Source organism: Cadophora gregata (assembly GCF_030347475.1).
Source record: "Cadophora gregata isolate MNR1 chromosome Unknown scaffold_13, whole genome shotgun sequence".
NCBI lineage: Eukaryota > Fungi > Ascomycota > Leotiomycetes > Helotiales > Ploettnerulaceae > Cadophora > Cadophora gregata.
Genome location: NW_026695936.1, coordinates 1,072,491 through 1,092,249, shown reverse-complemented (window position 1 = coordinate 1,092,249; position 19,759 = coordinate 1,072,491). Strand labels below are relative to the sequence as shown.

The 19,759-nt window shown below is 49.1% G+C and overlaps 5 protein-coding genes across 5 annotated transcripts; all 5 read left to right on the top strand.

Annotated features, from left to right (window-relative positions):
• Window positions 1-1,064: 1,064 nt before the first annotated feature.
• Window positions 1,065-3,118, top strand: ONS95_003831 (uncharacterized protein; the record flags this gene model as incomplete). Its single annotated transcript, XM_058497161.1, has 3 exons — window positions 1,065-1,538; window positions 1,589-1,670; window positions 1,719-3,118. The coding sequence occupies 3 exons, from the start codon at window positions 1,065-1,067 to the stop codon at window positions 3,116-3,118; spliced, it is 1,956 nt and encodes a 651-aa protein (XP_058353104.1).
• Window positions 3,119-5,017: 1,899 nt separating this feature from the next.
• ONS95_003830 (uncharacterized protein) lies at window positions 5,018-7,524 on the top strand (the record flags this gene model as incomplete). Its single annotated transcript, XM_058497160.1, has 5 exons — window positions 5,018-5,189; window positions 5,266-5,995; window positions 6,049-6,657; window positions 6,707-7,088; window positions 7,144-7,524. 5 exons carry the CDS (start codon window positions 5,018-5,020, stop codon window positions 7,522-7,524), a joined length of 2,274 nt encoding a protein of 757 aa, XP_058353103.1.
• A 1,633-nt stretch (window positions 7,525-9,157) lies between these two features.
• Window positions 9,158-10,742, top strand: ONS95_003829 (uncharacterized protein; the record flags this gene model as incomplete). Its single annotated transcript, XM_058497159.1, has 3 exons — window positions 9,158-9,503; window positions 9,598-9,913; window positions 10,025-10,742. 3 exons carry the CDS (start codon window positions 9,158-9,160, stop codon window positions 10,740-10,742), a joined length of 1,380 nt encoding a protein of 459 aa, XP_058353102.1.
• A 764-nt stretch (window positions 10,743-11,506) lies between these two features.
• ONS95_003828 (uncharacterized protein) lies at window positions 11,507-12,382 on the top strand (the record flags this gene model as incomplete). The annotated part of the gene is made up of 4 exons (XM_058497158.1): window positions 11,507-11,704; window positions 11,817-11,921; window positions 11,978-12,160; window positions 12,218-12,382. The coding sequence occupies 4 exons, from the start codon at window positions 11,507-11,509 to the stop codon at window positions 12,380-12,382; spliced, it is 651 nt and encodes a 216-aa protein (XP_058353101.1).
• A 2,328-nt stretch (window positions 12,383-14,710) lies between these two features.
• Window positions 14,711-18,001, top strand: ONS95_003827 (uncharacterized protein). The gene is made up of 6 exons (XM_058497157.1): window positions 14,711-15,693; window positions 15,837-16,066; window positions 16,121-16,217; window positions 16,287-16,388; window positions 16,468-16,768; window positions 16,823-18,001. The coding sequence occupies exons 2-6, from the start codon at window positions 15,861-15,863 to the stop codon at window positions 17,827-17,829; spliced, it is 1,713 nt and encodes a 570-aa protein (XP_058353100.1). The 5' UTR covers window positions 14,711-15,693; window positions 15,837-15,860; the 3' UTR covers window positions 17,830-18,001.
• The last annotated feature ends 1,758 nt before the right edge of the window (window positions 18,002-19,759 follow it).

Below are 19,759 nucleotides of genomic sequence, written 5' to 3'. Positions count from 1 at the left end.
ACAAGTCATGAAAACATAATAGAGCTGCGGCATGGGTTGGAGACCTTTCTCATGAGCGCACAAGGTAATTAAATGTAGTTTTGTTGGATTGAAATGAAAGGACGCATGCGGACTCCTTACGTATCTCCCCAGGCAATTTGCAACAATTGAACATGATACGATGAAAGATTGAGTTTGGAATTATTCCGAAGATACAAACACTTCCGTCGATCTGCAAGGCCTAGGACGGAGTAATTGTTTACAAACAAAATTGGACTCGGTTGGCTTTGGCGAGAGGCTAGTGACCATCGAAGTCGCGCTCGTAGTCTCAATCACCCAGCCCAGTCAGCGGCTTGACACTTTTATATCCAGTTCTTACACGCCCAAGGAAATAGTCCATCGATACATCATTGAAGCCAGCCTTGACTTATGCAACGCTGTGCAAATAAAAATCTTCCGTTTGTTTCATTAGAATCTGCGCGAAGAAACCAGCTGCCCCTGAATCTCGCCTAATGCAGCGCCGGGGTCCTCCAACGTTTCAACTTGATAACTACCACCCGCAATCCTTAAACTTCCGTCTCCACGATTCCCCAACAGGACCTTCTCATTTCAAGATCTATACCCTGCAGCTCGCATCTAGACGCTTCGAAACATCCAATTTCAGCGATCTCAAGGGGCTATCCCACCGGAATTCAGAAATCACCCTGCATCATTGCTGACTGGGTTGATTTCAACGTAGAGAGTCCTCCGTGACTGGGCAGATTCCATCGAGTCTGCTGTCTCGACCCGGAAATTCCACACGGCCAAGACATGATCTCCCTCATCCATAGGGCAACTCCACCGAGAAGCTCCACAAAGTTTAGGAACGAAATTGATGCTTACTTACATCATTCCAACATGTCGTAGATTGAACGCGGCCACGGTCAGTGACGATATTTCATAAGTCTCTTTCTCCCTGGCCGCGTTGAGATTCCTTCTCTCTCTTCATCCTACCTTTCAGAACTTACTTTCGTTCTCTTCCCTCCAGAAAACATTTTCGGAGCACGTGTGCTCAGTCAGTCCTTACTTTCAACGATATAAGCACAATGCGTTTTTCACTTCTTTCTTCATTCTTTCTGGCTGGTGCCTCAACTGTCCTTGCTGAGCCAAGCATTTCTTCCTTCCCCAACTCGCTGACGCTCTCGACTTCGTTCGATCCTATCATCGCAGCATACTGGACCGGCCTTCCTCACCATCGTCGAACACCGTTCGCTGTCTCTCCTGACGGAAAGTCCGCTTTCCTTGCGTACTTGGACTCGACAAAGAAGAATGTCGTCGTGCAGCAGGTTGATACGACAGCTTTCACCGCTGTTGGTACTGCCGTGACAATTCCAGGCTATGAGGCTGCTGGGTTGGTGGCTCACGATGATGGATTTGCCCTGATGGCAACGATCGATGCGTCTGGAATGACTGATCTCCCAACTAACAACATGCCAATCGTGGCTCTCATCCGGTATAAGAATGGAGCGGAAGCCTGGAGAACACCACTTAACGGACCAGGTGTTCATAAGTCAGAAGGAGTCAGTGATTCTAAGTATGTATAAGTGAAGAAGGAGACTAACTGGACTAGTTGACTGCTACTCCAGACGCGAACGGCGATCTTGTCTACTCTGCAACCGCCAAACTTTACAGCGCCTACTTCGTTGTCACAGGTAATAGTCCTTGTCCAGTCCTACCTTCTCTACTAACACTCCGCCCAGCTTACACTGGTAGCGCGTCTGGTCATTTCGGAGATTCTATCCAGTATGTCAACGATGCTGGTGCCCTTCAAACAATCCCCTCGTCAAGCACATTTGGCTGTTCCCACAACACTGGTATCGGAATCGAGGCTGCCGACGCACCACCTTTTGCTACCATCTGCGCCGAAGACCAGGGATCGATCTGGTTGAACACCGATACCCAGTACATGGCCGGCGTCAAAATTGCGAATGAGAACACCACCAACGGAGTAAGCGGTGAGCCTATGGGAGGCATGTCTGGCTCCTACTCCAACTTGGCCCTCTTCCCTTCAAGTACCAACTATGTCTTCGCCTGGCAATCGCGCGGAGCAGTAGATTTGACGACGAACGCCTGGCTCGGAGCTCCATACACCCAGTGTAGCCCACGTTGGTTAAACCACAACGTCGCCATCTCAACCATGTCAAGCAAGAACAAGCTCACAGGTGCTGAAGCTTCCTCAACGGTCGGTGCGGCTGATGGAGACTCTCAGGTAAACTGGATCACCAAATCAGAGACTGACGACCACCAAAATGTTCACGTGGCTGCCATTTCATCTTCCCTCGCCCTCGTTACCTGGGAAACTCTCACCAGCCCAAAATGTGAACCAGTCCCCCTCAGCTGCAGCGGCACCTACGCTGGAACCTCATTCCAAGTCATCGATAAGACTGGCGCCAAAGTCGGCGCAGCTGTCACTAACACCAAGGTCTTCGTCAGTGGAGACATCGCCAATGTCGGTACGGACAAGGTTTGCTGGCCGTATGTCGATATGACTTGGGATTTGAGCAAGCCAAAGAGTTCCGGAACTCCTGTCACCAAGATGAGCTTCGCATGTGCGAGCATGGGAGGTGGAAGCACCACTGTCTCGAGCTCATCCGCAGCTGTTGTTGCCAGCTCGAGCGCTGCACCGGTTGTAAGTGCAACCAAGGAAGCAGTTATCCCCTCTTCAACCGCCGCCGATACCACCGCAATCGCAACACCAAACTCGAGTCTTGTTCCAGTCGAGCCAACTGCAGAGCCCACTGTCTCAGTGCCAGCTACCTCATCAGCTGATGGTGCTGTCAACACTCCTGCACCTGCAAGCTCTAGCACCGAGTCCGTTGACTTCATCACGGCCACTTTCCCATCTGAGGGACCTACAACTGCCTTCCCAACCAACGTCTTCCCAACAGGTTTCCCAACAGCCTTGTTCCCTACCGATGGCGAGACTGCCCTTCCAACGGCTCTCCCCACTGGATATCCCACAGGGGGATACCCCTCTGGATCATGGTCCAAGTCCAGGAGCAAGCATGGCCACCACCACACGACTTTCTCCACCAAAACGAGGACCGCACCAACAGTTACTCCTTCAGCTGCAGCGGAAGATGATGCCTGTGAGGCATGATGAGTGAATGGCAAACTCGTCTCAGCGAGAAGGAGAGTTGAGGAGCTTGAAGGTTTGAAGATCGAGTGCGGGTTGATGTACACTCTATTCTATTCCTGTACATATATTTTCTGCATATCCTTGCAATTGCGAGCTGGTATCATTTTATGGCTGCTTGCCTAGATATCAATGTATGCCTGTCATGTGATGACATCTTAACGTTCATCTTGACCGCTGGATGTTGACTTGACATCCCCCTTTCCGTCTGTGCTGCAATGTCTTTTGACTTCGTCGCCCAGAAAATGGGGTACCCTCAAAAGAATCATTGCGAGCGGCTTACCCGTACAACAAATTGCACTATCTGCGCTCTTCTCTTCTTTCAATCGGGGCTTGGTCGGAGGTGTGGTACTCATTCGCACGCAGGCAATGGTAAGCTGTCCATTGCCGTCACTGTGGTATATTGAACCCTTCGCTAAGTAGTCGTTTAGTTGTTATTTCTCATATTGCTTGTGTGTAAGTAATGACCGGCTGAATGCCGTTTCTTCCAGTTGTATCTCTTGCAAGCCTTAACGTCCTATCAAAGGACTTATGGACGAGCCTCGGTACAGTCTCCCGCTTCTACACAAAAATCACGTCAACTCAATAGTGCCGTGAGACTCACATTGGTTGGTTGGAGATTTGGATGCTTTCCAGTTTTCTCCAACCCCCGCACTCTCGCAACCAGCATGACTTTAGTTGCATTTGCTGTTTCCTCGAAATGAATCAACAGACAAACAGCCTGCCTGTCTGATACATAGCACTGCCTTTCCCTTTCTCCTTGCTGCTGATCTCTTCCCTTTTTAACGTCCTGGCTGCAGCAAGTCTTCCAAATTCGGTAAGTGCTGACCAATGCGAAGCGAAGCTCGCCTTGTCAGTTGCTTGTGCCGTTTGACAGACTCTTTCAGCCGAAGCTTGCAAACCCAGATAACCATAAAGTAACTAACATCTTACCACCTACAATCACCTCCTACCGCTAACGAGAGGAGAGCAAATCCAATTATGCAAGACTATTGGGTCTGTTGGGCACTCATATTTCAAATCATCGCGATAGCAAGGAGAAAACTGGATCTGTGCCGAGGGAAAACATGCCACCATATCAACGGGTCATGACTCTGTCCGCCCTTATTGGGCGCAGAAACACGACGAGACTGTCTCAAGCCCTCAGCATCCGAGATTCCGTGAAGCGAGGCTCAGCATCTTGGGTGGGGTTTGGACCCGGAGAATAGGGCGAGTAGGGCGAGTAGGGCTCGCTAGGGACTCGAGTAGGCCGTATTGAGCCCGGCGGGGCTTTCACAGCGGGGAGCCCATTGGCCAATTCTTCCCAAGCGGGGAAACTCTGGAAGTCCCTGGCACTGGAAGATCCGGCATGACGAGTTTTCCATCTTCCCATGGGGACATCAGGGAACAGACTGCTCGCTAAGGATTGCCTACACTTAACAATTGGAGACTCAATTATTAACAATGGCGACGCCTATCTTTGCCTGACCCACCTTGCTTTTAATCAACCCTCTCCTCTCTCCCCTCCCCTCCCCTCCCCTCCCCAGCACAACTATCACAGCCCTCCTCGTGGCATTTGCTTCTTTATTTATCCCTTGACCTCCTCTGCGTCATCGCGGCATACTCCTGGCGAGTGGAAGCTTCCATTAGCAGAAGCACCCTTAGCGAGACCTGCCCTTTTCACGCCTCTCAAAGTCAACACACCACAGCAGTTGCAGAGACCGCTCTTGTCTGAACCCCACTGTGCATTGTGCACATTGTTTGATTCGCTTGATCTCTGCCCTTGCTGGAATTGCGTCGGTCTGATGTGTCCTGATACGCTCTATCCTCTCCTACAGGAAGACTATAGTGCTATCCAGCCTCTCTAATAGGACAAGACAAGCAATGGCAACTCCAGCTTCTGTTGCTGCCGTACCAGAATCATCAGATCACTCTTCCAACCACAAGCCAGATTCCAAACGCAAGCGTATCAGGAAGGCATGTGATGATTGCCGAGGGAGGAAGATCAAGTGCGATGGAGAACAGCCCTGTGAGGCTTGCATCAACTACAATCAAGGTATGTGGGCATGTCAGGCTTCCAGTGCAGAGCCTCCACATTTGCTTCCTGCTTCTGTTTTGCTAACCTTGACTAGAATGTACATACAGTACGGACAAAAAGGCCCGGTATGGTGGCCCACTATACGTTGAAGAACTAGAGAAGAAAATAGAGCGGCTTCAATATGCTTTGGTGCAGTTCGTACCTGGCATCAACATCAAACGGGTGCTGGGCTCAGACCATGCCTCTCATGTTTTGCCCACTTTCATTGAGCCGCCAATTGCAAAGCGCCCGACAGAAAGACTCTTAAGAGCCCACTCGAAGGACAAAGAGCTTCTGGACACCATGATTCAAGCAACAGGTCGGCTCGACATTGACGGTATGGGACGTTGTGACTACCATGGAGACTTCTCTGGCCTGGCGTTCCTTGATAGGATCAGTGAGCGTTGCTGTCAGTTGCTCAACCGAGATACGGAAAAAGAGATATCTTCAGCACTATTTCCACCCAGAGGCTACTCGCCTTCCAATGTGGAGCCAGAAACGCCGTTGGAGTCATCAAGGAATGTAGCCTTACCACCCAAGACAGTAGCGACATACTTAACAACCATCGCCATTGGAGACGCATGCTGCCTGTTGAGGTTCATTCACAAACCATCTTTTGACAAGAGACTTGATCGAATTTACGAAATAAGCCCCGATCAGTATACTTCAGAAGACAAAGATTTCATGTCTCTTCTTTATGTAACCCTCGCTCTCGGTGAGCTATATGCTGGAAAGCCAAGTGAGGACGATCAGCCAGCTTCCAGCGAGGTCGATAAAGCCAAAGGGTAAGTGCTTTCGACGTAACCAGTCCTCCTCAAATCTTGCTAAATATTTTCAGGGCCAAATATTTCCGAGCGGGGCAAGTATTGATTGATGCCATGGATTGTCATGATATTACGTCTCTGCAGACCATTCTCTGCATGGTAATCTATTTCCAGTCCTTGGGTTTGATGCACTGTTGTTACTCGTATATATCCGTTGCAATTGCATCTGCTTTCCGTATGGGTCTACATCGGTCACTCGTGCTGAGGTTCTTCGATCCCATCGAGCAGGAGGTCCGAAAGAGGGCGTTCTGGGTGCTGCAAACGATGGACACATATGTCGCAACAATGCTAGGCCTACCAAAAAACATCAGAGCCGAGGACTTTGATCAAGATTTGCCAATAGACATTGACGATGAATTCATTACAGCCGATGGCATTATTCCTATGCCGGACGGCCACACGTCGATCATGGCAGTTGCTAACGCCCATACCAAGCTACTGCTGATCATGGCGAATGTCGTAGCACGTATCTATCCTAATCAAAAGCAGCTCAGTAGAGAGTGCTCCTCCTATCAAGTTGACTATACACGCGTGGTAAACGTTGAAGCCGAATTAGAAGACTGGTTCCGGAACGTGGCGGAACCCCCAACCGTGGCTGCTCCCACGTCACCGAAGGCATTAGGGTGGGTTGTACAATGACTTGTTCTAGAACACGGGCTAACACAAATTCAGGCTGCAGCTCCTCTTGCGCTTGGCTTACGCTCACGTCCAGATGGTCTTGTACCGGCCATTCATACAGCATCTTGTACGGGCTAAGCCAGATGAGGCCCCAGAAATGAGATCTTATGCATGCGCATCGGCGTGTGTCACCGCTTCCATGCAAGTGGTATGGATCGTAGAGCAGATGGACACCCATGGGTTGCTCATTGGAGCATATTGGTTCACTGTCTACATCACGTTCTTCGCAGTCATGTCCCTCTGTATGTTTATACTGGGTAATGCAAGCGACCCGACAGCAAGCGAGGCAATGGCGGCTGCTGTAATGGGCCGGGAGATACTTATCAGGCTATCATCTGAAAGTGCTTCCGCTGCCAGATGCGTCGTGTCTCTTGGGGTAAGATCATCTCAACTCACCTATTTCTTGTCGTAACGATGCTAACCATCAGAAGAATATATTTGACAAGATCTCCTCGGCACATCTTCCAATTCCAGCTACGATAAACGGTAGCCAAGCCATGGACTACTCGATGGGGCCTCCTCCGCATCCAATGGCTCCCCCACACCCGCAAATCGGCAGTGAAGTAGGGCTTGGGATGGGTATGGGTCTGGGGAACCAAATCCCTACATTTGATCAGTCGATCCAATCGCCTCTAACGCTCATGACTGATGTGCCTCTCTCGGCATCTGGTTCCACGATGCCATTGGCAGCCCATGATGGAGGGTTTGGAGGGCAAACTAACTCCTTCCCCGTGTTTCCCCCAGCGTGGCTGGACCAAGCTTGGGCTATTCAGACTCCAAATTCTGACCACATGTCAGGGACTCCCTTTTAGATTTGTTAGCTGGCGTTTGGATTGGGTGCGAAAAGTGTCGTTGCTTGCGGTCCCGGCTTTGACGCATCATCTACCTGTCGCAATTATAGTCGTTTGGCTTTCAGGTTAAAGAGAAGACTTGTAGACCTCTACTCCTGGGCGAGATTTTGTGTGGGGTGTGCTGTATGTCTTGTCTAACTTTCATGGCACGGTGTCCTATTATGGACCAGCTGTGCGAAGTGCTTCTGTCTTTATTTGTGGGCGAAGATAACCGCTGCTGTAGCGGTCATGATCTATTTTACCGAGCTTTGGAAGAGCAAAATCGGAATGAATGAAGAGAACCACAAGCAGGAAACAGTGAGGGAATTCCATCATCTTTATGTCTCCCCAGGAAATTGCTGTCGTGTGTAACTGGGCACGGTGCCGAGAATTCTCACGGTCTAGACCCGAACACTGCATCAACTATATTGGGGCACCAATCAGCATCGCAAAACACATCCGACAGTCCGTGGAGCCTCTTTTCCAGCCTTATATCTCTGCCAAAGGGGCAACCATGCACCTGGAATATGATGTTCCATACTTGGCTTTCGTGCACGGCACTCTTCATCCGAGACAGTGTGACTCTCGCTCTCAACAGAAGAAACCATTGCTCAGCACGCGATATTATTCCAGAAATGTCTCCCGGAGAAACATTAGTGTCATGCGCGGGGTAGCTGGCATCACGACCAAAATAAATGCTAAAAAGCGTTGCATGAATAATGATACCAGATACCATCTGACAAGTTTGACTACTCTGTATCATGTCTTTACAATTCAAAGTCTCCCATGCCTAATACTCTCACGAAATCTAAGAATCTGGAACTATTTATACCACTGACCTCTTTCGACTTCCTCGAATAGCAGATAAAAGGAAATAGCTCGAACAGAGTCCTGTAATACGGCAACTAAATGCAGTACCGCATGGTTCTCACTCGATCCATGGCAATTCTCCTTGATGTTACACCATTCCATGACAGAAAGTGGAATTTTCACCAGGGCAGGAGAAAACGACGTTGAATCCGACCAAACAGATTGTTTTCCTCAAGTGGAGCTTTCAGGTTTCTCGCTTGCTTGTCCAATTACAGGCCTAGAGAGCCTCCTTTCTGCACTTGCATCCGAAGGGTGCCGACTAAGATGCTTAGCGGCATCTGTTATGCATATCCAGATCAGTTGAATTCGGCAAGACGGATGAGACAGCAAAATAAAGAATGAGACAAGGCTCTGAACCCTACATCATAGTTGCTACACCATGGCTTCCTCCTTTTCAGAAAATGGCGAGGAAAATCCCACCAGTAAGAGTCTGTGCCTGGCAACTGCAATTGCGGTGTCTGGACCACCACTCGTATCTGCTCCACAAGTGGGAATACCTCATATCTCCACATCCCCACATCTCCCTTCTTCCAAACCACACTTCTTCTTCACCTTCCTTTGCTTGAAGATGTATTTCTTCCATCACACGACACTCACGTCACTGCCTTGACAGCTTCACCTTTGAGACCTGCATCTGTCGTGACCAAAACCGCACATGCACCGCAGGAGCCACTAGATACAAAAAAGTACTCTCACGTTGGCTATGAACCACATACTCTTCATTCTTTCAACCAACTGACCGACCATGTGGGAACCATCCCTTCCCTCCGACCCTTTCTCCAACAAGCACAGACTCTCATCCTCAGATGACCCAGAATCCCAACACGAACAACAGCCTCGCGGCGTACGTTTCAAAGAGTCAGCACTCAATTCTGAGCTTGAAATCCGATCTTACGAAGAGAGTCACGAGAACGCCTCTCCACCCAATGAAGAAGAGACGAAAGATAGCAGCGATGAGTCTGGGGTGGTGATGGAGAAGGAGAGGTTGAGCGCTACGGATGTGACGTGGAAGGATCGCTTGCAGAAGTTCACGTGGAATTGGTTTACCATGGTTATGGCTACGGGAGGAATAGCGAACGCCATCAACTCGAGTAAGTCATGATCCTAGATTCAAAGCTGATGCGTTGCCACTACGCTACCCACCTTGATATACATACTTAGATCTAACGCGGCATGCTCATTCAGTACCTTTCAAATTCAAAGGCCTCAACACCATCGGCAACATGTTTCTCATCCTGACCATTGTACTCTTCATCACCTGCTGTATTCTCATCACCATCCGATTCTACTCGCGACCGGGCTCATTCAAGCAATCCTTCCTCGAGCCCTCGGAATCACTGTTCATTCCAGCAAGCGTAGTCAGCTGTGGAGTGATGCTCATGGCTTTCGCCAAATACGGTGTACCGAGTAGCGGGAAGTGGTTGCAGACTGGTCTGGAAGTCCTATTTTGGGTGTATGCTGCGATGGCATTCCTTTCAAGTTGTGCTATATATGTGATTCTGTAAGTGTATCGACCAATCCACGTTTACGTAGTTTAAGCGAGGATCCCTAGTTTTCCGAATGTCGGATCAAGCATTTGTTTACACAACACTAACACTCGGTCCTCAACCAGATGGTCAACCCAGCACTTCTCCCTTTGCGACATGACACCTATTTGGGTGTTTCCCGTCTACCCTCTCCTAATCCTCGCCCCAATGGCCGCAGCTCTCATCAACTCCGTCCCCACCCCCGATGACACCCTTCGCATCTCATCCAAAACCATAATCGCAGGCGCCACTACCCTCCAAGGCTGCGGCTTCCTCGTCTCGGCGCTCATCTACAGCGCGTTCCTCTACCGTCTCATGACCAACGGCCTGCCCTCCCGCCGCCAGCTACCTAGCATGTTCGTGTCCGTGGGTCCAGCTGGCTTCACTGCCACTGGCGTGATACAGCTCGGTTCCCTGGCTTCTAAAGCTATCCCTGTGACGAAAGTAGGAGATGCAGCGACTGTGTCTGTAATCATGCGTGTGCTGGCGTATGCTGTCGGGCTGGTGATATGGGGGTTCGCAATCTGGTTCTTCACGCTGAGTGTGTTCGGACAGTGGCGTCTGCTGAGGGATCGTGGACATGGAATTAAATTCCATGTGACGTTCTTCGCGTACGTATTCCCGAATTCGGCACTGGTGAGTGCGACGCATATGGTGGGTCATGCGTTTGAGAATAATGTGGTGGAAATTTTGGGAACGGTCTTGGGCGTGTCGTTGATTGGGGTGTGGATTGTGGTGTTTTCGAAGACGATTTGGGCGATTTGGAACAGGAAATTGTTGTGGCCAACTGACAAGGAGTCGTGAGGCTGTCTCTCGCGAATCGGAAAGGAACTTCGTTCGAAGCTGTGCTTACGAGGTTCGAATACGTATGTGTTCTGAGATCTGACGAGAAATTCGTGCCATGAGAACGTGACAGAAGAAAGCAGGTGGTAAAGGTCAGGTGAAGCATCCGCCGAATGCGTCCGTCATGTAAACATATGTATGCAAGAAAAGATGAATCTGTGAGCATGCAAGAGTGGAGGAGGACTCTGAGGCTGAAAGGAGACTTTTGGCTGTCGCTGAAGAGGTATTCCAGTAACATGACCCACTAAAAGCCACGAAGTAAACTGAATCGAAACAGGCTTGTTACATGCAATTGCAGATTTTCGTGATTCACAGCCGCGGAATCGGTGTAGAGCTGCAAAGACATCTCTGAATGAGGCACTGCTCTCAAACCTCGACTTCAAAACAAAATTTCCTTGTTCTGTGACCCAAGTAATGAAGATTGGCCAAAAATTGAGGTGGATGCTTAGAGAAGTGCGTGATTGTTGACAAATCATAGCGCTCCTGTCCTGAATTCATGCCACTCAAGTCCAGACCTGAAAGCAGAGTCACAGACCCGTGAATCACGACTGTTACTCAAGTCGAGGATCTGATGAATATAACAACAATCGCTTCCAGGATTCCCGAAGGAGTTTCGTTCTTCTAATAATACCATAACAACACGTAACTCAACTCCACTCATTCCCGCCAGAACAATTCCACCTGGCTTTCTAACGATCTCAAGCTTTTTCAAACGATCACCCACAATGAAGAGCTTCATCAACATACCCAGATATGCCCTCGTTACAATCGCAGTCCTCGCCACAAATTTGGTCCTCGCTCTGCCTACTTCTGAGACCGGCTCTAGTCAGAGCCCGGATCTTCCCGACGGGTATACACTCGATCAACTGCACATTACTGGAGAGGTCAACGGCGTCGCTGTCAACTATACTGGTTCTGTCCAGGTCAGTATAGCTGCCCTTAGGTCCTCGTAGAGCCCTTGATTTGAACAACCGAGATGTCTCTCAAATATTGTAATATCCGAAAGTTAGCAATACAGTATTGACTGAGTTGTAGGAAGTCTTTGCGCAACTCGATGCGGAAGACAATAGCTTCAAGCTTTCCGATTTAGCTGGCATCCAGAGACGGACCATTACTGACGACCTCGAGCAATTAGATAAGGTGTGTGGTACCGACCCTGCTTTCGTGGCTTGTTTAGAGGCTGACCGACTAACTAGAGATACCCAACCGATCTACACTGTCTCCCTGTATCTGGCCAGAACTGGCACGGTGCGGACTCAAGAGCTATTTCTGATGGTATCAACTTCCTCAGGGAAGGCTGGCAAACATGTAATGTTGGACCTCGTAAATGCGTGCGAGCTAGTTGTTCATGGAACGCGGCTATTTATGTTTGCAACAATGTAAGTCCAGTAATTCAAAATTAGAAGAAACTTGGACATAAATTGACATTTTCTCAGCAAGATAAAGAGATCCGCCCAACGTGCGATCTCATCGCTGCATTCGCGCAAGTAATGTTGGATAAGTGTCTTATTCGTCGCGGGATTTTTCAGCACAATCTTGTTGGAGGACAATACTGGGATAATGAGAACTGGAATGTAAACATATACAGTGATCGATGTTAAAGACTGGATTATGTGGAGTGGTTATTGAGGCACTCACCATTTACGCGTGAAGTCTGATTCATGGTGTTTGGCAGTTGCGATGGTACTACAGCTAGCGAGTAAATACAAACTTTGGGCTTCCGTTGTGACATTGCAGTAGGATTCCAAAGAGATACTAACCCTCTAACGGAAGGCTGCGTTGGAAGATGGGCCAGACCAACAAGAAGCCGGGGAGATATTTATACCAAGACACTTCTCACCTGACATCTAATCACGTGATATACAGAGAAAAGAATAACTGTATCGCGAGGCTGAACACTTGGAGAAACAGGTGAGACTGAGAGTGAAAAGATGCAAAAAGGTTCAGCGAATGGATGCACAATGCACCGTTTCTCTTTTTGCCGCTGCCCATTAGCGATAAAGAACGCTGCAAGCACTTTTGAAAGCGCGACGGACGGCATTAACAGCAGCAATGAAATTGAGATACAGGTCCTATAACGAGCATAACAAATGAGTTAAGTGCAGATGCAATTATACTGCAAAATCGACCCAGGTGATATGATTGAACGAGGATCGTCAGTAAACGGTGAAGAGCAGCAACCGCATATCGGAAAGGCGTCATCAGCACACACGATAGTGAGCATAAGATACCGAGCTGCTAGGACTGAAGAATACTGCACTGATCGTCCTCACACCCCGAATCGAACGATTCCTATTCGTTGACCTGAGAATTGCTTTGAATCTTCGTAGGCATGCCTCCACTGCGCAGTTTTGCTCCCAAGAACGGGTTGGATTGGCGAGATCTTGGAATCTTGACTTTAAAGCTTCGCAGCGGTCGCAGGCTCGGCTCGATGGGTATTTCCCTAATGACGACGACACTCAAATTTGATGAAAGTGAAATATCCAAACTCACAGGAAATCCTTTCTAATTATCAGCCGTGCTGACAGGGGCAGCTATGAGGCCGTCAATCACTTTCTCTCGTTCGATGCTTGACTAGTCACTAGTAATGAATCAGCAGCTTGAGAGGAACTTGCCACCTGATGTGAAATGGACTAGATAACCTTTAAAATGAAGGACTGGCCTCGCTATAGGGGCGTTTTAGTAGTATTTAGCTGCTCTGGCAGTGTTCTCGTTGCAGGTGTCGGATAAACATGTTGACCTTCAGCTTGAAGCTCCACCGTGCAAAAGCTGGGATTCAAACAGGTATGAATGTGGCCGCACACACAGTGGTCCAAGTCGACCTCCTTTCTTTGGCAGGTCCAAACAAGAGGAATCGCTTTGTCGGCAAACGCATCTATAGGAGTCTGTCGGTTGTGCGAATCTTGAAATTTTGGATGCAACACGGAACATGCGCCCAGGACTTTCTCAGTTTATCCGGGGCTGGAACATCATCGAACTATCGAGGTTGCCAGCGTGCATACGGACATCGTCGTCAGTAACGGCACGCAATTCGAGGAACGAGAATTAACCGCAGACAATGGATGAGGAAGGTCAAGTAGAAACGACTGTGCCGCCTGGGCGGTCTTTCTGACTGCGAGGCTGCGACTTTGTGGCAGATTTGGCGACAGGTGCGAGAGTGATGGGTGCCACACCCGAGATCTGATTTGGAACGATACTTGCTGGGAAGGGAATTGTACGATACATCCCACGCGTCCCGATGAATTGAAGCAGACCTTGGGGAGCGAGTAATGCGCTTTATCAACGTTATCATCCAATTCCAATAGAGATTGGAAGTCATCGGCATATGTCCGGGACCCGAGAATTATTCGAAATGGGCATCGACTCTGCAACAATAATGCAATGTCGTGCTTGTTAAGGACTGACGAGTGGAGAAAATGGAGAAAACAAAAAGTCAATTTGGCTACCAAGACTTGAGATCTTGGGCCCAAGATGTCGCGGGTTTTGTCTTGAAGATAAGGAACTTTCAAGCCAGGCCAGGCTAGGCTGTTGGTGATGGGAAAGCAATTGTCAACTGTGGGTTGGCCGGGGTCGCCGTGCCAGGAGGGGTGCGAGACACGGAGGAGAGGGAGGAAACGCATGCAGTGAGGATTCGGCATACGGTCACCTGACAGATATAAACATACCAAGCCTGTTACAGTTAGCGGCCGCCCGTTTTCACCGCGCTCAGCCGGCACAAGCCACCTCGGGCTGGGAAACGGCCTGGTCGAGCTGGTGTGCAGGCTTGACCTGACTTGATTTTATTTGACTTGACTTGACGTGACGTGACTTGACTTGACGTGACTTGACTTGACGTGACTTGACTTGACCTGACGTGACTTGACTTGACGTGACTTGACTTGACGTGACTTGACTTGACTTGACTCTCCCTTGTTATCAAATGCCCGGCACTCGCCAAGCACGCCAGAAAATCCACATCTCACGAACAAGCTGGGGCAAAGACATGGGCATCGCATCAAGAACATGGGCGCCGACTTCGACAATCTTGACCCCTGCGGCTGGCCTCGCCGCGTGCGCTGATAGGACGCAAAAGGCTCAAATAGGCTTTCTTACGTTTTTCCAATTCTTCTAGCGCCTTGGTACGGCCTTGGGAGACGAGCTCTATGGCGGGGACATGCCATCTTGCGGTCAGCGGGGGCTTTAGCTCTATTGGCACTTGATAAGAGCCTGGGCGCCGAGACATTTGCTCGTGGAGATGTCATTTGGGGCTGCTCGACGATAGCCATCGCAGAATCCTGAATGAGAAGGTGCTAAGACTTTGCACGGGCAGGAGGGGGCATGCCGTGAGGGGGGGAGCCTCTCGAGAGGTAAAGCAGAAAGAAAAGTGCGACAGAGGAGAAAGGAGCTGGCGGGAAAGGAATGCAGTTGTTGAGATGAGAGTGAGTTGCGACTGAGTAGGAGACAAAGTTAAAGCGGGCAAGTCTCTGCAGATGTAAACACAAAATATGATGGAGTTCGGTAAAGACATGACAGAAAGATATTGTCTGCCTAGACCAGTCCCAACTCAGTAAATTCGCCAGTGCCACAGTGCCAGTGCTACTACTCTGGAGTAATTCTACCTACCAGACTCGATCCTCCCGTACAGTTAGCTGCATGGAGCTACACTGCACTCCTGGTAGACCCATTCCCAATTGCCCGTACCGCATTCCGTACCAGGCCACAGGACAAGGCTGACCGCGCTCAAGGGTCCCTACCCTGACTCTCCGGCCTTACTCTACTTAAAGATCAGCTCTCCCCCCGCCATCTTTCTATCTTCTCCCCTCAACCCCTTGCACGTATCACCAAGTCGATTTGGACGTGTTGTTCGCGCGTTCTCTCAAGTCGAAGTTCAGACGTTCAACGCCAACGGATCAATCCGTTCCTACGTCACTAGGTACTTATCCCCTTCACTCGTCCAGACTTCACTTTCTCCTACCTGGTCACACAAGGGCAAACTCAGTCTTCCAATTCGTGTCTTCTAATCGATATAATTTCCCTCAGTTTTGAGACAGAAACGTGGTTCTAACAATATCTCAGTTCGTTCTAGTCGCAGCCGCCACGATGTCGGGAAACGTCAACACATATTCCTCGGAGGGCTCTCCTGAGCGAAAGTACGAAGAGAAGGCCTATGATCCCAATGTCGCAGGAACAGTGGGCGACGATGAGCCGATCGATAACAACCACCATCTTCACCGTAATCTGAGCTCTCGCCAGATTACTATGATTGCAATCGGAGGTGCTATCGGTACTGGTCTCATTATCGGCACGTGAGTGGCACAAGATGCTCCTTCTTGCACAACTGATATTGACAAATACTGCAGTGGAAAGGCTCTCAAACAATCCGGTCCAGCTCCTCTCTTCATCGGCTACACTCTCGTCGGATTTCTCTGCTTCCTGGTCATGGCTGCGCTTGGAGAGGTATGCAGCGTCCCACACATATCCGATGAGGTGCATTGGCTGAGGACCCTGCTAATACGGTTAAAATAGATGGCCGCATGGCTCCCACTCCCATCTGGTTTCACTGGATATGCCACTCGCTTCGTCGACCCTGCTCTTGGATTCTGTTTAGGATGGAACTACTGGTTCAAGGTTCGTAAAAAAACTTCCTCACGCTCAGCTACAAAACTTCAGAAAGAACTTTCAGGAGCGATAGCTAACTTCTGCCTAGTACATCATTGTCACACCAAACAATCTGACTGCTGCATCGCTCGTCCTCCAGTATTGGGTTCCGCGTGACAAGGTCAACCCAGGAGCATTTATCGCCATCTTCTTGGTAGCAATCGTCATCATCAATTACTTCGGTGTCCGCTTCTTCGGAGAGTTTGAATTCTGGCTATCTTCGATCAAGGTCGTTGTTATCCTAGGCTTGATCCTCCTCAGTTTGATCCTTGCCTGTGGCGGAGGTCCACATGATGCCACTGGCTTTCAGTACTGGAAAAATCCCGGAGCTTTCAACACATATGTTTTGGGTAAGCGATTTCCTGATCACTCGCATGGGCTCAAATATTAATCAATAATTCTAGACGGTGCCGCTGGTAGATTTCTCGCTACATGGGCCACTTTTACCACTGCAGTCTTCGCGTATCTTGGAACCGAACTTGTTGGTGTCACTGTTGGAGAAGCATCCAACCCACGCAAAGTCATTCCTCGTGCTATCAAGTTGACATTCTACCGAATTCTCTTGTTCTACGTTGTGCTTGTCTTCCTCCTCGGCATGCTTGTCCCATACAACTCTAAGGAACTTAAGGATGCAATCGCGAAGGGAGGAAACACGGCTACCGCCTCTCCATTCGTCGTCGCCATTAAGCTCGCCGGTATCAAAACCCTGCCAGGTATCCTCAATGCCTGCATCATGCTCTTCGTCTTCTCTGCCGCAAACTCCGATCTCTACATCGCCTCCCGAACCCTCTTCGGACTCGCTCACGAAGGCAAGGCCCCCAAGTTCTTCACTCGCACCGACAGCCGTGGTGTCCCGATCTATGCCTTGGGACTTTCCGTTGCCTTCTGCCTCTTGGCTTTCCTCGGTGTCAATACCGATTCCTACAAAGTCTTCGGCTACTTCGTCAATCTAGTTACCATGTTCGGTCTTCTTACCTGGATCTCGATTCTCATCGCCCACATCTGTTTCGTCAATGCTCGCAAGGCCCAAGGTATTCCAGACACCGCACTCGCATATGTTGCACCTCTCGGCAAATGGGGCTCAGTCGGTGCTCTTGCATTCTCGATCCTGATCGCCTTCTTTAAGGGTTTCGGACTCTTCTGCTGGCGCAGACTCGGTGAGAAGAAGTTCGACACCGATACTTTCGTCACAACCTACCTTGGTATCCCTCTCTACTTCATCATGTTTTTCGGGTACAAGTTCTGGCACAAGACCAAGATCATCAAGTCCGAGGACGTGGATCTTTACAGTGGAAAGGCCAGGATCGATCGTGAGGAACAGGAGTTCCTTGCTGCAGAGATGGAGAAGAAGGGTGGACCCGAGACCAAAGCAGAGAAGATCTATCGCTATACTCTTGGATGGGCATTCTAGATCTTGGATTGGATTGGATGGGACAAGACATGCTCATGTGCTACGCTGTCGTTACATCAATTAAACACTGCTTTTGGAAAATCATAATCTACGAGATAATACATTGAGATGTGAAGATATGAATAGACAAAGCTGCTCTGCATAATCACTATATCCCTAATCCTGAAATGACTTGAGTCTTGTATTGTGACGTGTGTCTTCCCTCATCTCAGGAACCCAACCTGTAACGCTCACTCTTCCTTCAACCGCTTTCTACCCACAGCTTCACTCAGCCTCCCACTCCAACGACTCCCCAGATCGCCCCATCCCCACATCTCAACCCCATCCTAAAATCTCCTCACATAACAGCAGGAGGAAAAAACACGTCAAATCATGTGCACGCTCACAAAAGAAAATCTCTTCGCATTATTATCAAACAGAAAACGCAATTGCGAAACTATTACCCCATAACCTTGGCACCTCCCATCCTCACAAAGTAGCTATTACCCCATCGCCTCAGTATCTTCTCCACAATCTACTAACGAAATAAAGTCACGATCCCCGACCCATTATTATTCTTCAAGCATACGTCGTCCAACTTGAAATTAGACTAAAAGCAGCCACAAGCGACGGCCAGGTTTTCGCTTTCTTAACTACGGCACGGCACAGGACTTAGCTCAGAGGCGCAGAGCTTGAAGGAATTAAGTTACGGAGACATGTCAGTGGCTTGATGGGACGGCTTGATGGCTTTGATGGCTTAACCGAGTTTTCCTTTGGGCCTTTTCAAGACCGGCACAAGGCGGGGGCTAAATTAGTGAGTGGCTTCAGGTGGTGGCTTGACTCGGCACCGACCATTGAGGTGGAAAATGAACATTATTTCCTGGGGTGTGGGGGAGAACTCAATAGGTATAGTTGATGCATGGCTTGTTTAAATTTTTCTTTCACGATGCACTTAACTTTGCATGGTACGATAATGCGAGTGCGGGTATCAGGCCTGGAGATGTCTGGCTGGGGTTTAGTGAAGGAGGATGTACGTAATAATCAGGCTCTGTCTGTGTTTATTGTTCCGGCTGGTTTTCGTGTGGGTTATTGCCATTTTCTTGTTGTTATGGTATGAAAATGGGAGGTGGAGAAAGGAGGTAGCTATTATGTATTTTGCTTCTTGGCTGGTATGTATGGGTGGAGATGCTGGGGTTTGGGGTCTGGGGTGTGGAGAGAGGAGATCTGGGAAGTGGTCTTTTTTGTGGCCCGAAGGAATATTTGTGGAGATGCGGAGAACAGAAGAGAATCGCGTAAAGCAAGAAGAGAAATGTCGGTGAGAAGTTTAAAGTCGAATGCTGGACTCTGGGGAAGTTGGGTTTCCCAAAACTGGTCCGAAACACCAAACTGCGGAAACAGCTCGCCAAAAGCTTTGCTTTATTGACATCAACCCTCAAGAGGGGCGCAAGCAGTTTCACACTACTGAACTGCGATTCTCAAGCACAGCAGCATCTAAAATCACCTGCCATGAACACAGCTTTGATCTCTTCTATTCCTTCCATTCATTCCATATCAGAAGCATCTCTACACATCTATGACCTTTCCTGATATTCCCCGTTCGCTAAGCGAATGTTGACCAATGCTTGTGAGGGGAGTCTCGAGAAAGACAGACGTGGTACACCTCGCTGTTAATCCCTTCTTTCTACAGAAATTCTCCTCCGTATGACAGTACCAATCGAAGTCCCGCAGTCACTAAATGCTCACAATGTTCATAACTTCCATCCCTAGCGAGCCTTTGGTCGATGCCATCATTTACTACGTCGAGTCCACTGAATAAACTACAGAATTTCATTCTTGCCGATAATCTTGCCGACCATTAAGGATCTTATAGAACCTTCCTGGATTGCCTCAGTAAAGTTCGGTGGAGGTGAGATTCTATCAAACTTATACAAACCCTGTTCTACAGATCTAG

Excerpts from the sequence above, each read along its gene's own strand:
- ONS95_003827 (XM_058497157.1), top strand. The coding sequence starts at position 15,861 with ATGTCGGGAAACGTCAACACATATTCCTCGGAGGGCTCTCCTGAGCGA. Across the intron at positions 16,218-16,286 it reads TCATGGCTGCGCTTGGAGAG|ATGGCCGCATGGCTCCCACT; the intron begins GTATGCAGCGTC and ends CGGTTAAAATAG. Across the intron at positions 16,769-16,822 it reads TTTCAACACATATGTTTTGG|ACGGTGCCGCTGGTAGATTT; the intron begins GTAAGCGATTTC and ends CAATAATTCTAG.